We start from the raw sequence: 21,938 nt of genomic DNA on the forward strand, positions 1-21,938 counted from the left end.
AAGTTAATCAAGAACATTGTTATAAAGGAAATATAATCAATGATCTTTGCAAAATTTTCTCTCATTTATGTGTAAATCTAAACATGATCAAATCGCATCTATAATAATTCAATCCACCAAAAAAGCAAGAAAACTGTAGATATTTTTAACCATATTTTTGGAGGGCTAACAATTGGATAGTTAAGTCTTAAGAAATGCCTTACCACGTAATAATCTCTTTAAATTTCTATCCCCAGTAGCTATATGGGGCTTTTTGTCCAATTTTCACATGGTTTTGTTTTTGAGATTCTTACATGACTCAATTTGATAATAAAGTTCTTATTTATCTAAAAAATGAAACAATTATTGGGTCAATATTTGTGTTGCTATTTAATTTTTGCTCCTCATAACAAACAATTATTTTGCCGAGCATAAGTTTATATTTTCGCATTATAATATTTCACAAGTTATGTCCGCACCCTTAAAAAACTGATTCCGCTAGGCATAAGCTCAATTTTGAAGGATAAAATTAAAGACCAGTCTATTTGAAGGACATAAATTAAAGACCAGCCCATTTGAAGGCCAAACCGTGCAATTAAAGGACAATTTAGTTGGTCTTGGACTTTACTAGTAGTGAGCCCAAACCCAAAAGGATAAAGTGGATCATAATGTTTATCACCAACACTCATAGGCAATTGATCCAGTCTTAAACCAAGTTCTTGAAAACTTTTCACTAAACTCATAATCGCCAAATAACACATCAACCACTCCTTGTCCTTAAATGCCAGATATTAGCACCACAACACACTTTGTGCTACCACACACATCGTATTGGAGCCATTCGAGAAGAACGATTAGGCTCATATTCCGTCCTTTCTACAATGCCTAAATAGTCTACATGAATATGGAATTTAAGAAATTTAAAATTTATGATAAACTAACAGGTGTATACTACACAACGTCAAACTTGACTCGTGTGATTTCAAAAATACAATATCATTTCTATAAGGGGAGAATCACTAGAGGCAAAAACGAAAATGTACTAAATATAGAAAATACGACATTTTTTCCGAAAGAGACTAAAGAGTAAAAGTAAGACACATAAATCAAAACGGAAAGAGTAAAATACATACTTCCTAAACATACCGTCTGATTATTATAAGAGAGTTTCACTAGCATTAAAACAGGATCGTTAGAATTTAAAACTTAATAAACATCAAAAGGCGCCTATCTTTTTGAAGCTAAAAACGGAAAATAAGACACTTAGATTGAAACAGATTGACTAACATTGCTAATACAACTAAGCATCAAGGAAATCAAACCAAAACTAGTTCTAAAAATAATAAACAATACTATCTCTGTCATCTAGAAGCAATTTGGTCTTGGACTTTACTGGTAGTGAGCCCAAATCCAAAAGGATAAAGTGGATCATAATCTTTGTCACCAACATTCATTGGCAATTGATCCACGGTCTTGAACCAAGTTCTTGGCAACTTGCCCCTAAAATCATAATCACCAAACAACATATCAGCCACACCTTGTCCTTCAGTACCAGGCAACCATGCAGCAACAAGTGCATCAATATTGCTCAAATGCGGCTGCACAACCAATGGCCTGCCAGAAATTAGCACCACAACACACTTTGTTTTGCCACACACATTGCTCATTGTGTCAATTCCTGCCTCACTTATTGTCAAATTCATGCTGTCCCCTGCTGTTTCTGCATAAGGTAGCTCACCTACTACCACAATTGAATATGAGAAGTTGTTGGACTCTAAAAACTCTGTTGTGGGGCTCTCACTATACACCACTTCTGTGCTTGGATCAACACTTGCTGTTATAGCATCCAAGATTGTAGTACCTGGAAAAATGAAGTACCGAAAATTAATGGAATCGAACTGGAACAAACGGTTCAAAAAAAGTGTGATTTTCGGTTTACACGATAAATTAACAGAAAAGTGGTACGGAGAATAACAGGACGAACCAAGCCATCGACCAACACCCCTAGGGTCGGGCGAAGGGAAAAATTAGGCATTCTGCACAAAATCCTTGTTAAAATTTACATGAATACATACATACATACAATAAAATAGATCAGAGAAGTCATATACTATACTCCTTCGGTTCATTTCGTGTGTCTTAGTTTGACAAGACATAAAATTTAGGTAAGTATGGGAAGCAAAATATGTGTAGTTTCTTTCTACACAAAATCTCTGTTTAAAATAGAACAGAAAAGTCATTTAATTGTGAATCTTGTGATCTTAAACTAGGTTTACATAACATCCCAAAGTACCCTTTGAATCTGGCAGTCTTCGATATATCATGAGAAAATGTCGGAATTAAAAACTTACTAAAAATAGAAAGTCGACGTTCTATTTTCGAAATAGAATAGAGAGGAAAGTAAGACATATATACCAAGTGTGACATTGTTTCCTTCAACTCCTTGCCAAGTAATTGTCCAACCACCACATTGATAGCCCAAATTATTTGCATGCCTTCCAGCCACTAATATTCTTGATGCCTTCTTAGGCAGTGGAAGAACAGGGTCATCAGCATTTGCTCCATTCTTCAATAACACAAGTGATTTTCTAACTGCTTCTCTAGCCAAATCTCTATGTGCCTGTTTCCACAATTAATAAAAGTGTCACATAAAATGAAACAAAAAAATATTAGAATTATTCAAAACTAAGTGAACACGGGCTTTTTTGGGGAAAACACGAGATGCTTCGTGCATTTGCAGACAACACGAGATACTTCGTGCATCAGAGTGTCTTTTTTTTTTTTTTTTTTTTTGGCTCTGTTGCAAGACTTACCTGGCTTCCGAGTTGATTAACTAATCGATAATCAGCCAAAGGATTCTCAAAAAGACCCATGGTGAATTTGACTCTCAAGATCCTCCTCACAGCATCATCAATTTTGGTCATGGGGATAAAATTATTGTTCACCAATGAGGTCAATGTATCAATAAACTCCGTATGGTTCAAAGGGACCATAATCTGCATAGACACAAAATAATCAGATGAAAATTTCAGATTTCACAACATCTAATTAATATTATATATACTCTCTCTCGATCCGCTTTATCTGTCACTTTATCCACAGAAAGAAATTTGGTCCAAAATATTTATCGCTTTAGCAACGTCAATATGACTTTCATTTGTCTTTTTTTTAAAAAAAAAAAAAAAATCGCCTTATAATTTCAATGAGGCATATAGCCATTAATTATTATTTCATCACAGTTTGAATCGTAATGTCATATTTTTTGAATTTCAATAGTCTTAAAACATATGATTTGCGATCATCTTCAAATGTCAAATGACTTACTTAACCAGTACACAGCAAAAGTTTAAATGACATATAAAAAGGACTGGAGGGAGTACTCTCCTAAAATTTGAACCATATAAAAAGAACCAAAAATTTAAACAACATATAAAAAGGACTAGAGGGAGCTGTACTCCATCAAAAGTTTAAACGACATATGAAAAAGATCAGAAAAAGTACAACACCAAAACTTTAAACGACATATGAAAAAGATCAGAAGAAGAAGAACACCAAAAGTTTGAAAAAGATCAGAACTATGACAACAAAAGTTTAAATGACATGAAAAAAGATCAAAAGAAGTAAGACACATGACATGTGAAAAAGATCAGAAGAAATACAATACCAAAATTTAAAACACATATGAGAAGGGCCAGAGGGAAAACTAGAAAGCTAACCATATCAATGCCAGCTTGAACCCCAGTGAGCACTGAGTGTGTGTAATTTGCATGAGGTGGTGAGGTAATTCTATCAATTCCTTGCCAATCTGAGATAACAAATCCCTAAAAGAAATCCAATAATTAGTTCTCAATTATCACCAACGATTATGGTAGAGCAGTAAGTACCCGTCCATCTTTAACAAGAGGTCTCAAGTTCGAGACCTAGGAATGAAGTCGCCTTTATTAGGAAGCACTTTAGCTCACAAAGTGGACGTTTCTAAAGCGAATTCAAATTAATCTGACCTCAAAGCGGGTACTGAATATCAAATGAAAATTTAAAAAAAGAAATTGCATTGTGAAATGGTTAATTACTCCGAATTTTAGTGTGCCCTTGAGGAAATTGGTAACAAGATCATGATTGGCATGCATCTTAACTCCATTCAAACTTGAATAAGAGACCATAATAGTAGAAACTCCCTTGATGATTGAGTGATAATAACCAGGCATGTGAATGCTTAACAATGTATGCCAATCAGCCACTGTGTTGTTCTCATTGATGCCTTTTGTTGTTCCACCATCTCCAACAAAGTGTTTTGCACATGCTACTACTTTGTCACTACAAAAAAAAAAAAAAATGATTTTATTAAGAGAAATAATTATTGTACAAGTTCATATTCAATTTAAAGAAAAAAGGGTGTGTGTGTGGGGTGGGGCAGGGGGTGGGGGATTGGATTTTACTATACAACAAACTGTCAATGACGAAGTTAGAATTTTCAATAAGGAGATTTGAAATATAAAAACATAAACACCTTGTATATATGTGTAATTTCCAGCGAAAGTGTTCGGATAAACCACCTTACCCCTCTACTAAGAAATTTCAGTGACCAGGAGTTCAGATAAACTCTAATTTTTCCTATAGATTAGGGCCAGTATGCTGTGTATAATAACTTATTATACACTTGTTATACATTGCGTGTACATCGGCAACCGTTAGATTATGTAAATATTTAGTCAAAAATATTTTGTAATCTTCTATTTTAGGATAGCATATATTAGAATCAATTAGTCAAATTAGTTCCTAATTTGTAGCCTACAATTACGTTGTAAATGATGTATATTAACCCATTGAATAAATGAGAAAAGGCACGACAATTATTATCTTACATGGTATCAGACTAGGTCTCTACAAACCCTAGTAGCCGCCCACCTCCTTCGTCTCCTCTTCCTTCTCATCTCCATGGCTGACGCGTCCAAGTTGCATCCTCCAACTACAGTCACCAATATCAAATCGTGTATTCCTATTGTTCTTGACTATGAAGGAAGCCAATACAATAACTGGTCTACCCTCTTCAAGCTCCATTGTCGAGCAAACTTGGTAATTGATCACATATTACCTCCTGCCTCCCCCACCGTGTCGTCTCCAACAACCGCAGCCGAGAAAATTGCTGCAAAGGCTTTATGGGAACGGCTAGATGACATCGTCCGGCAATGGATATATGGTACGATATCGAATGATCTTCTCAACACGATCATTCATCAAGAGGACACCGCAGCCGAGGCTTGGAATTGCCTTGTTCATCTCTTCCAGGACAACAAATCGGCTAGGGCTCTTGCTCTTGATGCAAAATTCACGAACACCAAATTGGTGGATTTCCCGAACGTGAAAGCATACTGCACCAGGCTCAAGGTTCTTGCAGACAACCTCGCCAACGTCGGCCACAAAGTTTCCGACGAATGACTTGTGCTCCGTCTTCTGTGTGGGTTATCGGAAAAATATAAGACTTTTCGAACAACGGTGCAGCACCGTACTCCTCTCCCATCCTTTGACGTTGTACGGTTGATGCTCGAACTTGAGGAAGACAGCAATGGCGAGGACGCCATTCACGAATCCGGTTCGAATGCTGCTCTCGTTTCCCACAATATTAATTCTCATAATTTCTCTATTAATGGGCAGCCCAACAATTCTGAAAATACCTCCAATAATCGAGGAAATTCTCACAATCGTGGAAAGAAGAACAACCGCGGTCGTGGCGGCGGGAACCGCAACAACAACCGCGGTGGTGCTGGGAATGGCCAGAACAGCGACGGGGGCAGCCGGAACAACCACCAGACCAATCTGCCCGCCGCGTCGCAACACCAAGGAGCTACTGCCCAGCCTTGGTTTTTCCCCCCTTGGGCTGCTTGGGGGCCACAGCCGTGGGCCACCCCACCGTGTCCCTACCCCACCACAGGCTGGCCGCAGCCACGCCCAGCCCAGTCACAGCAGGGCATTCTCGGTGCTCGCCCTCCCCAGTCGTTCTATTCAGCAGCCCCGCCATCACATAGTGGGTATGTGCCCACGGATATTGATCAGGCTATGCATACAATGTCCTTGAATACGCCCGATGACAACAATTGATACATGGACACCGGAGCCACATCTCACATGACCAACAATAATGCCATTGTTTTTGCTCATACCATGATTCCGATTCGTGGTTATGGTCATACTTCCCTTCAATTCAATCCCTCCCTAAACCTGAAAAATGTTTTACATGCACCTAAACTCATCAAAAACCTTATTTCCGTTCATAAATTTACTATCGATAATATGGTTTCTGTTGAATTTGATCCTATTGGTTTTTTTGTGAAGGATTTACGGACAGGGAGCAAACTCATGAGATGTGAGAGTTCGGGTGATCTTTATCCATTCTTCAAAAATTATCGAGCCATTTCGTCCTCCGCACCATCTGCTTTTACCGTCATCTCTCCTCATATTTGGCACTCCCGTTTGGGTCATCCGGGGGATGTAATTCTTAGTTCTTTACGTAGTAGTAATTTGATTGAATGTAATAAGGCTCGAAACAATGTTTGTCATTCTTATCCTTTGGGGAAATTAATTAAAATGTCTTTTTATGACTCTCTTTCAACTACTACTATGCCCTTTGACATTGTTCACAGTGATTTATGGACTACACCTGTTCTTAGCTCTTCCGGTCACATATATTATGTTTTATTTCTTGACAATTATACTAATTTTATTTGGACTTTTCCCATCAAAACAAAGTCTCAAGTTTATGATTGTTTCTTGTCTTTCCGGATTTTCATTCGCACTCAATTTGAAAAAGAAATCAAAACTTTTCAATGTGACAACGGGCGTGAATTTGATAATGGTCCTTTTCATAAATTTTGTGAACAAAACGGGATGCTTTTTCGATTTTATTGTCCGCACACTTCACCCCAAAATGGTAAGGCGGAACGGAAAATTAAATCCATAAACAACATGGTTCGTACACTCCTTGCCCATGCATCTATGCCCCCCCCCCCCCTCCTATTGGCATCACGCTTTGGCCATGGCAACGTACCTACACAATATTCTCCCTTCTAAAATCTTAGCATATAAGACACCCACTCAGATTCTTTATCAAAAGAATCCATCCTACTCTCATCTCCGAGTTTTTGGTTGTCTATGCTTTCCTCTCTTCCCTTCCACACAAATTCATAAGCTACAATCTAGGTCCACTCTGTGTGCTTTCCTAGGGTATCCTTCCAATCATCGGGGGTACAAATGCTATGATTTCTCGAGCCGAAAAATAATCATAGCCCGACATGTGTGGTTTGATGAAAACTCTTTTCCATTTTCACAAATAAATAATCCAACTCCTACCTCATATGAGTTTTTGGGTGATGATAATTCTCCATTAAGAATACATTTGTTGCATGACCATAACCCCTCTATTAATTTGGATTTTGGGAAAACTTCCTTGATGAAAGTTGTAGCCACTTGAAATAGCTTTCCAACGGTATATTATGGGCCTCAAACGGACATCCGTGCAAAGAGTTATTCCCATTATACGACAGACTGTCCGAGCAGAGAATTTTGACGGACCATTTGACGGTCCGTATAACATTTTGACGGTCCGTAAAACATTTATACGGTCCGTCAAATGGTCACAGAGAATGATATTTTGAGGGTCAATTTTACGGTTCAATTTTACGGTCCGTAAAACAATTATACGGTCCGTAAAATTGACTCAAGCCAGCGTAAAATGGTCACAGAAAACCATATTTTGCTGGGCAATTTTACAGTTCAATTATACGGTCCGTAAAAAATTATACGGTCCGTAAAATTGACTCAGACCACCGTAAAATGAGCACAGAATGTCCAAATCACTGGAATGGTTTTACGGTAAGTTATACGGACCGTAAAACCATTATACGGGACGTAAAACCCACCGTAAAATGAGCACAGAATGTCCAAATCACTGAAATGGTTTTACGGTGAGTTATACGGTCCGTAAAACCATTATACGGAACGTAAAAATGGGCGTAGAATTGCCCGATGGGTCAGATTTTAAGATGTTAATAAGAGACCCAAACCCATTTTTTTCATTCCCATTTCTCCTACACGACTCAAGGGTTCTCTAGAGTCATCCAAACACTCCATATGCAAGAATCCAAGTGAAACAAAAGATCCACTTCATCAATCCACAAAACTAAGTGTGAGAAACACATCAAATCCATTCAAGTCAAGAAACTCCATAGAAGGTGGAACTAGGGTTTTGTTCAAGTGAAGTATTTTAACTCAAGGCTTATTCCTACAATAACCAAGGTAAGTTTTATGATGTTTCATGATGATTAAAGTGTTGATAAGTTCTTGGGAGAATAGTAAATGGGTTTGATAAAGAGAATTATATGAACTATGCTAGGGTTTTTGGATTGTTGACTTGGGATTGTTGTATTCATATGGGTGATGAAGAATGATGTCAATTACATCTAATTGAGATTGTAGAATCAGCTAGAAGTAATAGAATGGGGATTGGGGGAAGAAAACACCATTAATGAAGGTTGTGGAGCTTCATGCCCACCAAGTGTTTGATAAAATGCTTAGATGAACAAAACATGGATATTGTTGCTAATATAGAATCCCTATGACTTGTATTGCTATAGATTGAAGTTGAAGGGATTGAAAGACATTGTGATACGCTCAAAAGCGGGAGGTTAAGGTATGTAGAACTTCCATCCACATGTGGGAACCTCTACGTTCTTCCCCATGATCCGTTTCATAAAATCTATGAAGTTCAAATCCTAGGGCATTAAACCCAACATATTGGTAGCCCGTAATTATGTATGTATGCACATGAATTTCGTATCTCTGTTCGTTATTGTATTCCTAATCTTCCATTACGGACATTAGGATTCCTAGCTTAATCCATGAATCATGAATTCTTCCTCATGTGTTCTCATTATATTCATATGAAATTTGTAAATTTTATTTTACAAATTACAAGCATGTTTTCAAGTCAATTACAAATATATGATCATGAACTATCGTATTTCTCATGATAAAGTACATGTTTTTAAGTTATTTCATGAAACCATGTTTACAAGTTATTTCGTGAAATCATGATTCCAAGACAAGTACAAGTAAATTCACGAAAGTCATGGGCTTCTTAGCCAAATATATTATGTTCATGTTTTTGGGAGTTGCACGAATTACCGAGAAGGCTCAGATAGCCTGAAACTATGTAGCCACCATAGGACAAGGATCGCTCCGCCCAGTTAGGACGATACCTTAATGTCACACTAAATGGTCCCATCAGGTACGTTATTACCTTATACCCTGGCAAGGTATAGGGGCTCTGCTGGTCCGGCGAGGTACCAGACTCCACGTATCCACGTGGTGATATCATGTTGTCGGTTTATGAAATGCTCTCCCTACTTATCATGTTTTACTCATGTTATATATGTATATGTACTCATGCTCATGTTCATGTTCATGTCCAAGTTTTCAGTTTCAGCTCTTATCATGATATTTCATGTCCCATGTTGTTTCTTCTGGTTGTTTTACATACCAGTACATTCAATGTGCTGACGTCCCCTTTTTATTGCCCGGGGGCTTGTATTTCACGATGCAGGTACGGATTTACAGGACGACGCTTCTGATCATTAGGATTTGCTCGTACCAGCTTATTGGTGAGCCCCATCTCATTCGGGGTTTAAACATTGTATTTCTCTATTTAGTTTTGCATCTAAAGGTATGCTGGGGGCCTTGTCCCAGTAAATACGTTTTTCAGTCAGACTCATGATAGAGGTTTCATAGACTAGACAAGTCAGTTATGTCATGTCAGACATTTGGAGTCGTATAGCCATTTTGGCTCACTCATGCTTAAACAAGTATTTTAGTAAGTATTATGACTTACCATGTTTTATAAAGGCTCATTATGCATTCACGTTATATTCCGCATATGTTATGTATCATGATGATTCAGCAAGCCATGTGGTTCGCTCGGTCACATCCAGTCAGGCACCGAGTGCCGTGTTACGTCCAGGCCATGGTTCGGGGCGTGACAAAGCTTGGTATCAGAGCCTAGGTTCAAGGATCTTTAGGGAGTCTATGAAACCGTGTCTAGTGGGGTCTCTTTTATATGTGTGAGGGCCCCACACATATAAACAGTTGACCACCAAGACATTCAGGATTGTCTCATTTCTTTCATAATCTAGATCGTGCAGTTAGAGCAGTATTTTTTTTTTTTTAGGATGATTTCCTAATTCGTGCGTGTACGTGTTTTCAGAAAATGCCTTACAAAAGAACTTACAAGAAGAAAAACACAGCCACCAGCCAAAGGGCCGCTGCCGAAGTAACTCACGAAGATACTGTTCCGACTCAGGCAACAGCTCCCACCGCCTCTACTGTTATACCTCCTAATGCTTCAGACAGGGATGTTAGGAGTGCTATCAACATGCTCACCCAGCTGGTAGCAGCTCAGGCCCAACGTCAGGAAGCTGGGTCAAGTTCAGGAGGTAATGGAGAGTCTTCTAAGGCGAAGGACTTTCTCAGAATGAATCCCCCAGTATTCACGGGAACGAAAAAGGATGAAGATCCTCAGGACTATATTGACGCTCTCCAAAAGATCTTCAGGATTATGACAGTTACCGAAACCGAAGCAGCTACTTTTGGAGCTCATCAATTATAGGGCATTGCTAACACGTGGTATGAATCTTGGGAATTGTCCCGAGGTGAGAGTGCACCTGATGCTACATGGGATGAATTTGCTAGCGCATTTCTAGACCACTTTATGCCAATAGAGCTCAGAGAGGCTAAGGCCGAACAGTTCCTGAAACTTAAGCAAAATGGCAGGCCAGTTCAAGAATACTATTTGGAATTCGTTAGTCTGGCAAAGCATGCCCCACACATGGTACCTGATATGAGGGCAAGAGTGAGAAGATTCGTGGGAGGTCTTGATTCCCATTTGTATGATGGAGCCAATATTGTTGCACAAAATGGGACCATGACTATTTCCAAGATGGTTGCTTTTGTGCAGGGCAAGGAGACAAGGATAAAGGAGGAAGAAGCCCTACAAAAAGAGAAAGACAAGGAGTTCAACAAGAGGGTCAAATCTACCGGACAGTTCAGCGGGAACCGAAATAGGAACTTCTTTAAGAACAGGTCAGCAGCACCTGCTCCGTCCACAGCAAGTGCCCCACCTCCTAAGTTCCGCAATGATAAGAGGCAGAATTTTAGGCCATCAAGCTCGTACTCTCAAACTAGTGGGGGTCAGTCGACTTATACTCATCCGATGTGCGGCAAGTGTAACAAGAGACACTTAGGTAATTGTCGTGCGGGTACAGATGCCTGTTTTAAATGTGGCCAGAAGGGCCATTTTCAAAAAGACTGTCCATCAACCAGGCAGGGTACTGGAGGTAATATGACGCCATCCATAAACTCAGCAGTCCCTCGTAATAATCAGGCCCAGCAGGGGAACAATGCAGCTAGGTCTGGGAACACAAGCGGGGGGCGAAACCGCATGTATGCATTGACAGGCCGTCAGGATACAGAAGCTAGAGCAGATGTTGTTACAGGTACTCTAACAGTTTTCACTTTCGATGTATATGCCCTTATTGACCCAGGATCCACTCTATCTTATGTAACCCCTTTTGTTGCTAAGAAATTTGGTATTGAACCTGAAAAATTGTGTTAACCCTTTGAAGTGTCCACCCCCGTTGGGGAATCACTCACAGTTAGACATATGTATAGGGGCTGCCCAGTTTTAGTCTATCACCGCAGAACCATAGCTGATTTAGCAGAATTAGGAATGGTAGACTTCGATGTGATCATGGGTATGGATTGGTTAGCTTCATGTTATGCCACAGTATGTTGTAGAACTAAGGTGGTAAGATTCGAGTTTCCTAATGAGCCAGTCATAGAATGGAAGGGTAATTCAGTAGTACCCAGGGGTAGATTCATTTCTTACCTAAAAGCTAGAAAAATGATTTCCAAAGGCTATATCTACCACCTAGTTCGAGTCAAGGATTCAGATGCTCAGACTCCAACTCTTCAATCTGTACCAGTTGTAAATGAATTTCCAGAGGTCTTTCCCGAAGATCTTCCAGGAGTCCCTCCTGACAGGGAGATTGAGTTTGGAATTGATTTACTTCCCGATACTCATCCGATATCTATTCCGCCATACAGAATGGCTCCAGCAGAGTTAAAAGAGTTAAAAGCCCAGTTGAAAGATCTACTTGATAAGGGGTTTATTAGGCCTAGTGTTTCACCTTGGGGTGCACCAGTCTTATTTGTCCGAAAGAAGGATGGTTCTTTACGTATGTGTATAGATTACCGTCAGCTGAACAAGGTCACCATTAAGAACAGGTACCCTCTTCCTAGAATCGATGACTTATTTGATCAGCTGCAAGGCGCCCAATGTTATTCAAAGATTGACCTCAGAACAGGCTATCATCAGTTGAAAGTTAAGGAAGCTGATATTCCCAAGACAGATTTCAGGACCCGTTATGGCCATTTTGAATTTCTTGTTATGTCATTTGGGTTGACAAATGCGCCAGCTGCTTTCATGGATCTTATGAACAGGGTCTTCAAGCCTTATCTCGATTTATTCGTCATTGTCTTTATTGACGATATTTTGGTGTATTCCCGTAATGAGGCCGAGCATGCAGAACATCTCAGAATAGTGTTGCAGACTCTTAAAGATCGTGAGCTTTTTGCAAAATTCTCAAAGTGTGAGTTTTGGCTTAAATCAGTGGCATTCTTAGGCCATGTGATCTCGGGTGAAGGAGTTAAAGTTGATTCTCAAAAGATTGACGCCGTAAAGAGTTGGCCCAGACCCACCTCAGTTTCTGATATAAGAAGTTTCTTGGGTCTGGCAGGCTATTATCGACGCTTTGTAGAAGGATTTTCTTCTATCTCTGCTCCATTGACTAAGCTGACACGGAAGAAAGTTAAGTTCCAATGGTCAGATGCTTGTGAGAGAAGCTTTGAAGAGTTGAAGAAGAGATTGACTTCTGCTCCAGTTTTGACCTTGCCAGAGGGAACCGAAGGATTCGTGGTTTATTGTGACGCTTCGGGAGTTGGTCTCGGATGTGTCTTAATGCAGCATGGTAAAGTTGTAGCTTATGCATCTCGTCAGCTCAAGGTTCACGAAAGAAATTACCCGACTCATGACTTAGAATTGGCAGCTGTAGTGTTTGCGCTTAAGATATGGCGACATTATTTGTATGGGGTGCACGTTGATATTTGTACAGATCATAAAATCCTGCAGTATATCTTCAAGCAAAGGGAGCTAAATCTTAGACAGAGGAGATGGCTCGAATTACTTAAGGATTATGATGTGGATATTCTTTATCATCCGGGAAAAGCGAATGTTGTAGTTGATGCTCTTAGTCGGCATTCCATGGGAAGTTTAGCCCATGTGGACGTGAATAAGAGAGTTATGACAAAGGAAGTTCACCGTTTGGCCAATCTTGGAGTTTGACTTTTGGACTCCGAGGATGGTGGTGTGGTTGTTCAGAATAGTGCTCTTTCCTCTTTAGTCGTTGAAGTCAAGCAGAAACAGTTTAATGATCCCTACTTGTTGCAGCTGAAAGAGGGGATTCACAAGCATAAGACGACGGCTTTTGAACAAGGGGGAGATGATGGTACCTTGAGGTACCAAGGCAGATTATGTGTCCCAGATGTAGATGGACTCAGAGAGAGAATCTTGTCAGAAGCTCACAATTCCAGGTATTCCATTCACCCAGGTTCCACTAAGATGTATCATGATCTCAAGGAGATTTACTGGTGGAACGATATGAAGAAGAATGTGGCAAATTTTGTAGCTAAGTGCCCGAATTGTCAGCAGGTGAAAGCCGAACACCAGAGGCCTGGTGGCTTGGCTCAGAATATTGATATTCCGGTTTGGAAATGGGAAATGATAAATATGGATTTTGTATCAGGTTTACCTCGTTCAGCTAAGAGACATGACTCTATTTGGGTGATCGTTGACCGGCTTACTAAGTCAGCACACTTTTTGCCAGTCAAGACCACATATTCAGCAGAAGATTATGCCAAACTATATGTTAATGAGATTGTCAGATTGCATGGGACACCAGTGTCCATTATTTCAGATCGTGGTGCTCAGTTTACAGCAAATTTCTGGAAATCCTTTCAGAAAGGATTGGGTACCAAGGTGAACCTCAGCACAGCTTTTCATCCACAAACAGATGGCCAGGCAGAGCGTACTATTCAGACTCTGGAGGATATGTTGAGAGCATGTGTCTTGGATTTCAAAGGTAATTGGGATGATCACTTACCACTCATTGAGTTTTCATATAATAACAGTTATCATGCTAGTATTGGGATGGCCCCATTTGAAGCTCTGTATGGGCGAAGATGCAGATCACCAATTGGTTGGTTTGAAGTAGGTGAAGCAGAGTTGTTAGGACCAGATTTGGTTTATCAAGCCATGGAGAAAGTCAAGTTAATACAGGAGCGTTTGAAAACAGCTCAGAGTCGCCAGAAGTCTAATACAGATGTGAGACGAAGGGATTTAAAATTTTCAGTTGATGATTGGGTGTTCCTTAAAGTCTCACCCATGAAGGGTGTTATGAGATTTGGCAAGAAAGGGAAGCTTAGTCCCAGATATATTGGACCTTACAGAATTCTACGAAAGGTTGGTTTAGTAGCTTATGAACTTGAGTTGCCACAAGATTTGGCTGTTGTTCACCCAGTGTTTCATGTATCCATGTTGAGGAAGTGTGTAGGAGACCCATCGTTGGTTATACCTGCTAATACTATAACAGTTAAGGATGGCCTCACCTATGAGGAGATCCCCGTAGCCATTCTTGATCGTCAAGTTCGCAAGTTGAGGACTAAGGAAGTAGCATCAGTGAAAGTCCTGTGGAGGAGTTAGAAAGTTGAGGAAGCTACATGGGAAGCCAAGGAGGATATGAAATCTAGGTACCTGCACTTGTTTCAGCCTGCAGAAGAGATTTATGATGAAGCACCAAGATTTTGAGGTATGTAAGCTTTCTATTCATGCTATTGGTCGTGTGTGGCCAATTTATAATGCTATTGTGATGTAGCCCTGTGAGGCAATGATATTATGGGTTGTTGTGACAGGTTGGTAGTGCCTTATTACAGGGGAAACTCTGGCGAAATTTTTGTAGAATCCCGAATGGTTATCATTCGAGGACGAATGATCCCAAGGGGGAGATATTGTAACACCTCGTAACTTCGGACGAAAAGTTTGACTCATAAGATGATAATATAATGGAACCAATATGAGGGTTATAGGAAGTGTTTTGAAAACCAATTAAGTCATAAGAAATGTCTTTGAGCAAAGAAAAGTTGGAAGCCACTCTACGGGGCATGTTTGCAAGTGAGTTTATGGAAGGTCTTACTTCCAACGACCATAACCCCTCTATTAATTTGGATTTTGGGAAAACTTCCTTGATGAAAGTTGTAGCCCCTTGAAATAGCTTTCCAACGGTATATTATGGGCCTCAAACGGACATCCGTGCAAAGAGTTATTCCCATTATACGACAGACTGTCCGAGCAGAGAATTTTGACGGACCATTTGACGGTCCGTATAACATTTTGACGGTCCGTAAAACATTTATACGGTCCGTCAAATGGTCACAGAGAATGATATTTTGAGGGTCAATTTTACGGTTCAATTTTACGGTCCGTAAAACAATTATACGGTCCGTAAAATTGACTCAAGCCAGCGTAAAATGGTCACAGAAAACCATATTTTGCTGGGCAATTTTACGGTTCAATTATACGGTCCGTAAAATTGACTCAGACCACCGTAAAATGAGCACAGAATGTCCAAATCACTGGAATGGTTTTACGGTAAGTTATACGGACCGTAAAACCATTATACGGGACGTAAAACCCACCGTAAAATGAGCACAGAATGTCCAAATCACTGAAATGGTTTTACGGTGAGTTATACGGTCCGTAAAACCATTATACGGAACGTAAAAATGGGCGTAGAATTGCCCGATGGGTCAGATTTTAAGATGTTAATAAGAGACCCAAACCCATTTTTTTCATTCCCATTTCTCCTACACGACTCAAGGGTTCTCTAGAGTCATCCAAACACTCCATATGCAAGAATCCAAGTGAAACAAAAGATCCACTTCATCAATCCACAAAACTAAGTGTGAGAAACACATCAAATCCATGCAAGTCAAGAAACTCCATAGAAGGTGGAACTAGGGTTTTGTTCAAGTGAAGTATTTCAACTCAAGGCTTATTCCTACAATAACCAAGGTAAGTTTTATGATGTTTCATGATGATTAAAGTGTTGATAAGTTCTTGGGAGAATAGTAAATGGGTTTGATAAAGAGAATTATATGAACTATGCTAGGGTTTTTGGATTGTTGACTTGGGATTGTTGTATTCATATGGGTGATGAAGAATGATGTCAATTACATCTAATTGAGATTGTAGAATCAGCTAGAAGTAATAGAATGGGGATTGGGGGAAGAAAACACCATTAATGAAGGTTGTGGAGCTTCATGCCCACCAAGTGTTTGATAAAATGCTTAGCTGAACAAAGCATGGATATTGTTGCTAATATAGAGTCCCTATGACTTGTATTGCTATAGATTGAAGTTGAAGGGATTGAAAGACATTGTGATACGCTCAAAAGCGGGAGGTTAAGGTATGTAGAACTTCCATCCACATGTGGGAACCTCTACGTTCTTCCCCATGATCCGTTTCATAAAATCTATGAAGTTCAAATCCTAGGGCATTAAACCCAACATATTGGTAGCCCGTAATTATGTATGTATGTACATGAATTTCGTATCTCTGTTCGTTATTGTATTCCTAATCTTCCATTACGGACATTAGGATTCCTAGCTTAATCCATGAATCATGAATTCTTCCTCATGTGTTCTCATTATATTCATATGAAATTTGTAAATTTTATTTTACAAATTACAAGCATGTTTTCAAGTCAATTACAAATATATGATCATGAACTATCGTATTTCTCATGATCAAGTACATGTTTATAAGTTATTTCATGAAACCATGTTTACAAGTTATTTCGTGAAATCATGATTCCAAGACAAGTACAAGTAAATTCACGAAAGTCATGGGCTTCTTAGCCAAATATATTATGTTCATGTTTTTGGGAGTTGCACGAATTACCGAGAAGGCTCAGATAGCCTGAAACTATGTAGCCACCATAGGACAAGGATCGCTCCGCCCAGTTAGGACGATACCTTAATTTCACACTGAATGGTTCCATCAGGTACGTTATTACCTTATACCCTGGCAAGGTATAGGGGCTCTGCTGGTCCGGCGAGGTACCAGACTCCACGTATCCACGTGGTGATATCATGTTGTCGGTTTTTGAAATGCTCTCCCTACTTATCATGTTTTACTCATGTTATATATGTATATGTACTCATGCTCATGTTCATGTTCATGTCCAAGTTTTCAGTTTCAGCTCTTATCATGATATTTCATGTCCCATGTTGTTTCTTCTGGTTGTTTTACATACCAGTACATTCAATGTGCTGACGTCCCCTTTTTATTGCCCGGGGGCTTGTATTTCACGATGCAGGTACGGATTTACAGGACGACGCTTCTGATCATTAGGATTTGCTCGTACCAGCTTATTGGTGAGCCCCATCTCATTCGGGGTTTAAACATTGTATTTCTCTATTTAGTTTTGCATCTAAAGGTATGCTGGGGGCCTTGTCCCAGTAAATACGTTTTTCAGTCAGACTCATGATAGAGGTTTCATAGACTAGACAAGTCAGTTATGTCATGTCAGACATTTGGAGTCGTATAGCCATTTTGGCTCACTCATGCTTAAACAAGTATTTTAGTAAGTATTATGACTTACCATGTTTTATAAAGGCTCATTATGCATTCACGTTATATTCCGCATATGTTATGTATCATGATGATTCAGCAAGCCATGTGGTTCGCTCGGTCACATCCAGTCAGGCACCGAGTGCCGTGTTACGTCCAGGCCATGGTTCGGGGCGTGACATACATGTAGTCAACATGGGATATTTAAGCCGAACGTGAAATACCATAATCAAGCCTTAAGTGCCACCAACAACTCCATCTCCCTTATTCCCCGGAATCCAGTTGGTGCACTTAATAACCCGAATTGGAAAAATGCTATGCAAGATGAATATAATGCTCTTATTGATAGTAAGACTTGGGAGTTGGTCCCTCATCCTTCCAATGCTAATATTATTCGGTCTTTATGGATTTTTCGGCATAAAAAGAAATCTGATGGTTCTTTTGAGAGGCATAAAGCCCGTCTTGTAGGTGATGGCAGGTCTCAACGGGAAGGTGTTGATTGTGACGAGACTTTCAGTCTGGTTGTCAAACCGGAAACTATCCATGCGGTTCTTACTATTGCTTTATCTCACTCTTGGCCCATTCACCAATTTGATGTAAAGAATGCTTTCTTACATGGCAACTTGAATGAGACCGTCTATATGTATCAGCCTTTGGGATTCCGGGATCCGGCTCGTCCTGACCATGTTTGTCTCTTGCGTAAGTCTCTTTATGGCTTGAAACAGGCACCACGGGCATGGTATCAATGTTTTGCTGAATATGGGGCAACCATTGGTTTCTCGCATAGCACATCTGACAACTCTCTCTTCACTTACTATCGTGGAAAAGATACTGCTTACATTTTGTTATATGTGGATGATATTATTCTAACTGCATCTTCAGATTCTCTCAGACTAGGTATTATGTCCAAGTTAGTTACGGAATTTGCAATGAAAGACTTGGGTCCGTTGAGCTATTTTTTGGGGATTGTCGTCTCCCGGGAAAAAAATAGCCTATTCATGTCTCAGAGTTCTTATGCAGAGGATATTCTTGACAGAGCAGGCATGTCACAATGTAAGCCTTTCCCCACACCAGTTGATACAAAGGGCAAACTCAGCGCTACTTCGAGCGCCCCGTATGAAGACCCCGAAGTATCGTCGTCTGGCAGGTGCTTTGCAATACTTGACATTTACTCGGCCAGACATATCGTACGTAGTACAACATACAACAGGTTTGCTTGTTTATGCATGATCCTAAAGTCGAGCATATGGAAGCTTTAAAACGCATTTTGCATTACATTCGAGGTACGATTGAATTTGGTACACATTTATACAAAACCTCTCTACAGTCACTACTATCATATACAGATGCTGATTGGGGAGGATGTCCAGACACTCGACGCTCCAAATACAATATATTACACTAAGCAGGAGAAAATTTACTGTGAAGTGGTTCAGATAAACCATAATCTTTTACTACTAGTTACAACTTGTATGCAGCGTATAACTAATGTATAATAACTGATCATATACCTGTTATACATTTGATATTCACTGGCAACTACTATAATTTATTACGACTAGGCAGGAGAATATTTTTTAAAAAATAATGGGACTGAAATATGTTATGATCCCAAAAAATATAATGGATATAAATGTAAATTAACTTACTTTCCACCAACATAAGGAATGCCTGCTTTATGAGGAGGTATATCACCTTGTAAACCAGGTATAATTTCAGTCATTTGTTTCACAATTTGTGGATCCTCACTATAACTTTCATAGCACCTACCCCATCTTGGGTCTCTGCATACCTGTAAAAATATTCGTACAATCAGATCATTCATAAGGTAATTTATTACACAAATTATTATTATTATAATATCAATAAGACTTAATGACAATTTTAACCTACTATAATATATTAAATTATACCGCAATGCATGGAGCAAAAACATAAGGAATGCCAGTAGCTCTAACTTCAAGAGCAGTTGCTGCACCAATTCTTTTCACAAGGTCTGGATCTCTGCAAAATTTGAAAGGAAACAAAAAGCAAATTATTATGTAATTTGAGAAAAATAAATCATTTTATAAATACATGACATTAATTTGGTGACACTTGCTGATGTAAATAAATTCTTAGTTTTTTTTTTCCTAGAACAAAATGAATCAGTTAGACTAACAACAACAACGTGAATGGTCATGCGAGTGTTATCAAGCTGATAGAGAAAAATGCGGTTGTTGTTGTAGCCATGCGGGGGTGCTGTATGTGCCTTGTGTTGAAGCATTTGCTGCAAGAGTTGGGTCTTAACACCACCCTTTTCGAGGTTAATGAGGCAGAGAAAGCCGTCGTGTTGGATGAGTTGTCGGAGATTGAGGGCTACGCGGTGGTCTTGTTAAATCTTTAATTTCTTACTTCAATCTATATATTGTATATTATGATTTTCTAACATTGTTCAATTGTTGCATTTTCTAAGAAACAGTATTGTTATTGGGCTTCATATTTAAAACCATTATTATCTTTTTGGGAGAAATGTTGTCATATCTTAAAAGCAAACAAGCCATCGTCATAATATAAATGCATATAGTCAGAGGCGGATTCAAAATTTGAAGTTTGTGGGTTCCCAGCTAGCAGTGTCTGTTGCTAATGGGTTCTCAGCTTAAATTTCTTATATATTTGAAGGTTTCACATTATAAATATAAAGTTCGGATAAAAGTTGTGGGTTTCCGTGAACTCACATCCAATGATGTGGATCCGCCCCTGCATATAGTGATGCTTCTTACTACGCTTATTCTTCTACATGATCTTTAGCAAGAATGCTAAAACAACAAAATTTTGAAAAAAAAAAAAAAAAAATTGGTCGAAAAGAAGAGTAATTATTTTATGTGACAAAAAACAACAAAAGTAGAGCCTCGACTCTTCAGTCATAGGAAGCAAAATTCTAACCAAAAAAGAAAAAGAAAACGAAATGCAACTGATAAGACAGGTTTTTTCACTTAAAAAAAAAAGTCAAAAAGTAAAAGAGTAAACGCACAAAAAAAAAAAAAAAATCAAAAGAATTCATCATACAAATACATAATTCATTTATCCATCTATCTACGTAAAAAGGCACTCCTAACCTAATAGGTTATAACTCATCCTACTTTTCAAGTTACTAATTATTATGAATAATTACTTATAATTATCTTTAAAATTCAGTATATAAAAGTTGAAACAATTTTAAAGATCAAGAAAACTTACCTAGTGGCACCAAGGCCGACATTATGAGGAAAAATAGTAGCCTTATAAACATTATTATGTCCATGAACAGCATCAATCCCATAAATCATAGGTATCCCAAGCCTACTAGACAATGCCCCTTTTTGAAATTCATTCACCATATCAACCCATTCCCTGGCTGTCGCTTGAGATTTTGGCACACTTCCACCACCGCTCAACACGCTCCCAATCCCGTAATCTTTCATGATATCCGCTGTTAGAACCTTACGGTCGAGCTGTGTCATTTGTCCAATTTTCTCAGCTAACGTCATCCGACTCATTAGATCCCTAACTCGTGCGTTTATTGGCTTGTTGGGATCCTTGTAGAGCAAGTAATCTCTTTCTTGTGCAATGCATGTTTCCCATGCAGAGAATAGTAGCACAAGTCCCAATATAGGGATTGCAATTCTTGATTTCATGATTGGTCACTTAACTTGTTGAATTCCTGTAAATAGACAAAATTTTAGGAATACAATATGTAATTATAGATAAATCTCTATGATGAGAATTAATTGGTTGTATATTATGATAATCATAAATTAAAATTCATATTGTTACACTAAAGCGACAAAAAAAAAAAAGAATCTATGCACTGATCATCTGTAACAAAATATGTTCACATGCAAATCAATAAAGCCATTTATAAGATAATTACATGTAAAATTAAGCGTGGATAATAGAACTCTAGGGTCGTTTTCAAGTATTGAATGGATTTTTAAAACAATTATGCACTTTACATAACTAATTACAGATAAAATTTGCTGATCGCATAATTTTCTTTTCACACCTTTATACACTAAAATAACAACCAAAAAAAGATTTCGAGTTTTATCTACTAATAGAATTTCTTTGTTGCAGATGACTCATAATAATACTAATACATGGATCAACAACAAAGTCAAAAGCAGAAGAACAGAAAAATAATGAAAAG

General features: G+C 38.8%; 1 protein-coding gene across 1 annotated transcript; it reads right to left on the bottom strand.

Moving 5' to 3' along the window:
• Positions 1–1,151: 1,151 nt before the first annotated feature.
• LOC132600686 (uncharacterized) lies at positions 1,152–21,426 on the bottom strand. Its single transcript, XM_060314012.1, has 8 exons — positions 20,990–21,426; positions 19,684–19,774; positions 19,420–19,562; positions 4,050–4,293; positions 3,696–3,800; positions 2,793–2,975; positions 2,395–2,599; positions 1,152–1,840 (listed from the first exon to the last, which is right to left on the bottom strand). The coding sequence occupies exons 1-8, from the start codon at positions 21,424–21,426 to the stop codon at positions 1,341–1,343; spliced, it is 1,908 nt and encodes a 635-aa protein (XP_060169995.1). The 3' UTR covers positions 1,152–1,340.
• Between the last annotated feature and the right edge of the window lie 512 nt (positions 21,427–21,938).

Source organism: Lycium barbarum, chromosome 6 (genome assembly GCF_019175385.1).
Source record: "Lycium barbarum isolate Lr01 chromosome 6, ASM1917538v2, whole genome shotgun sequence".
NCBI classification, from domain to species: domain Eukaryota; kingdom Viridiplantae; phylum Streptophyta; class Magnoliopsida; order Solanales; family Solanaceae; genus Lycium; species Lycium barbarum.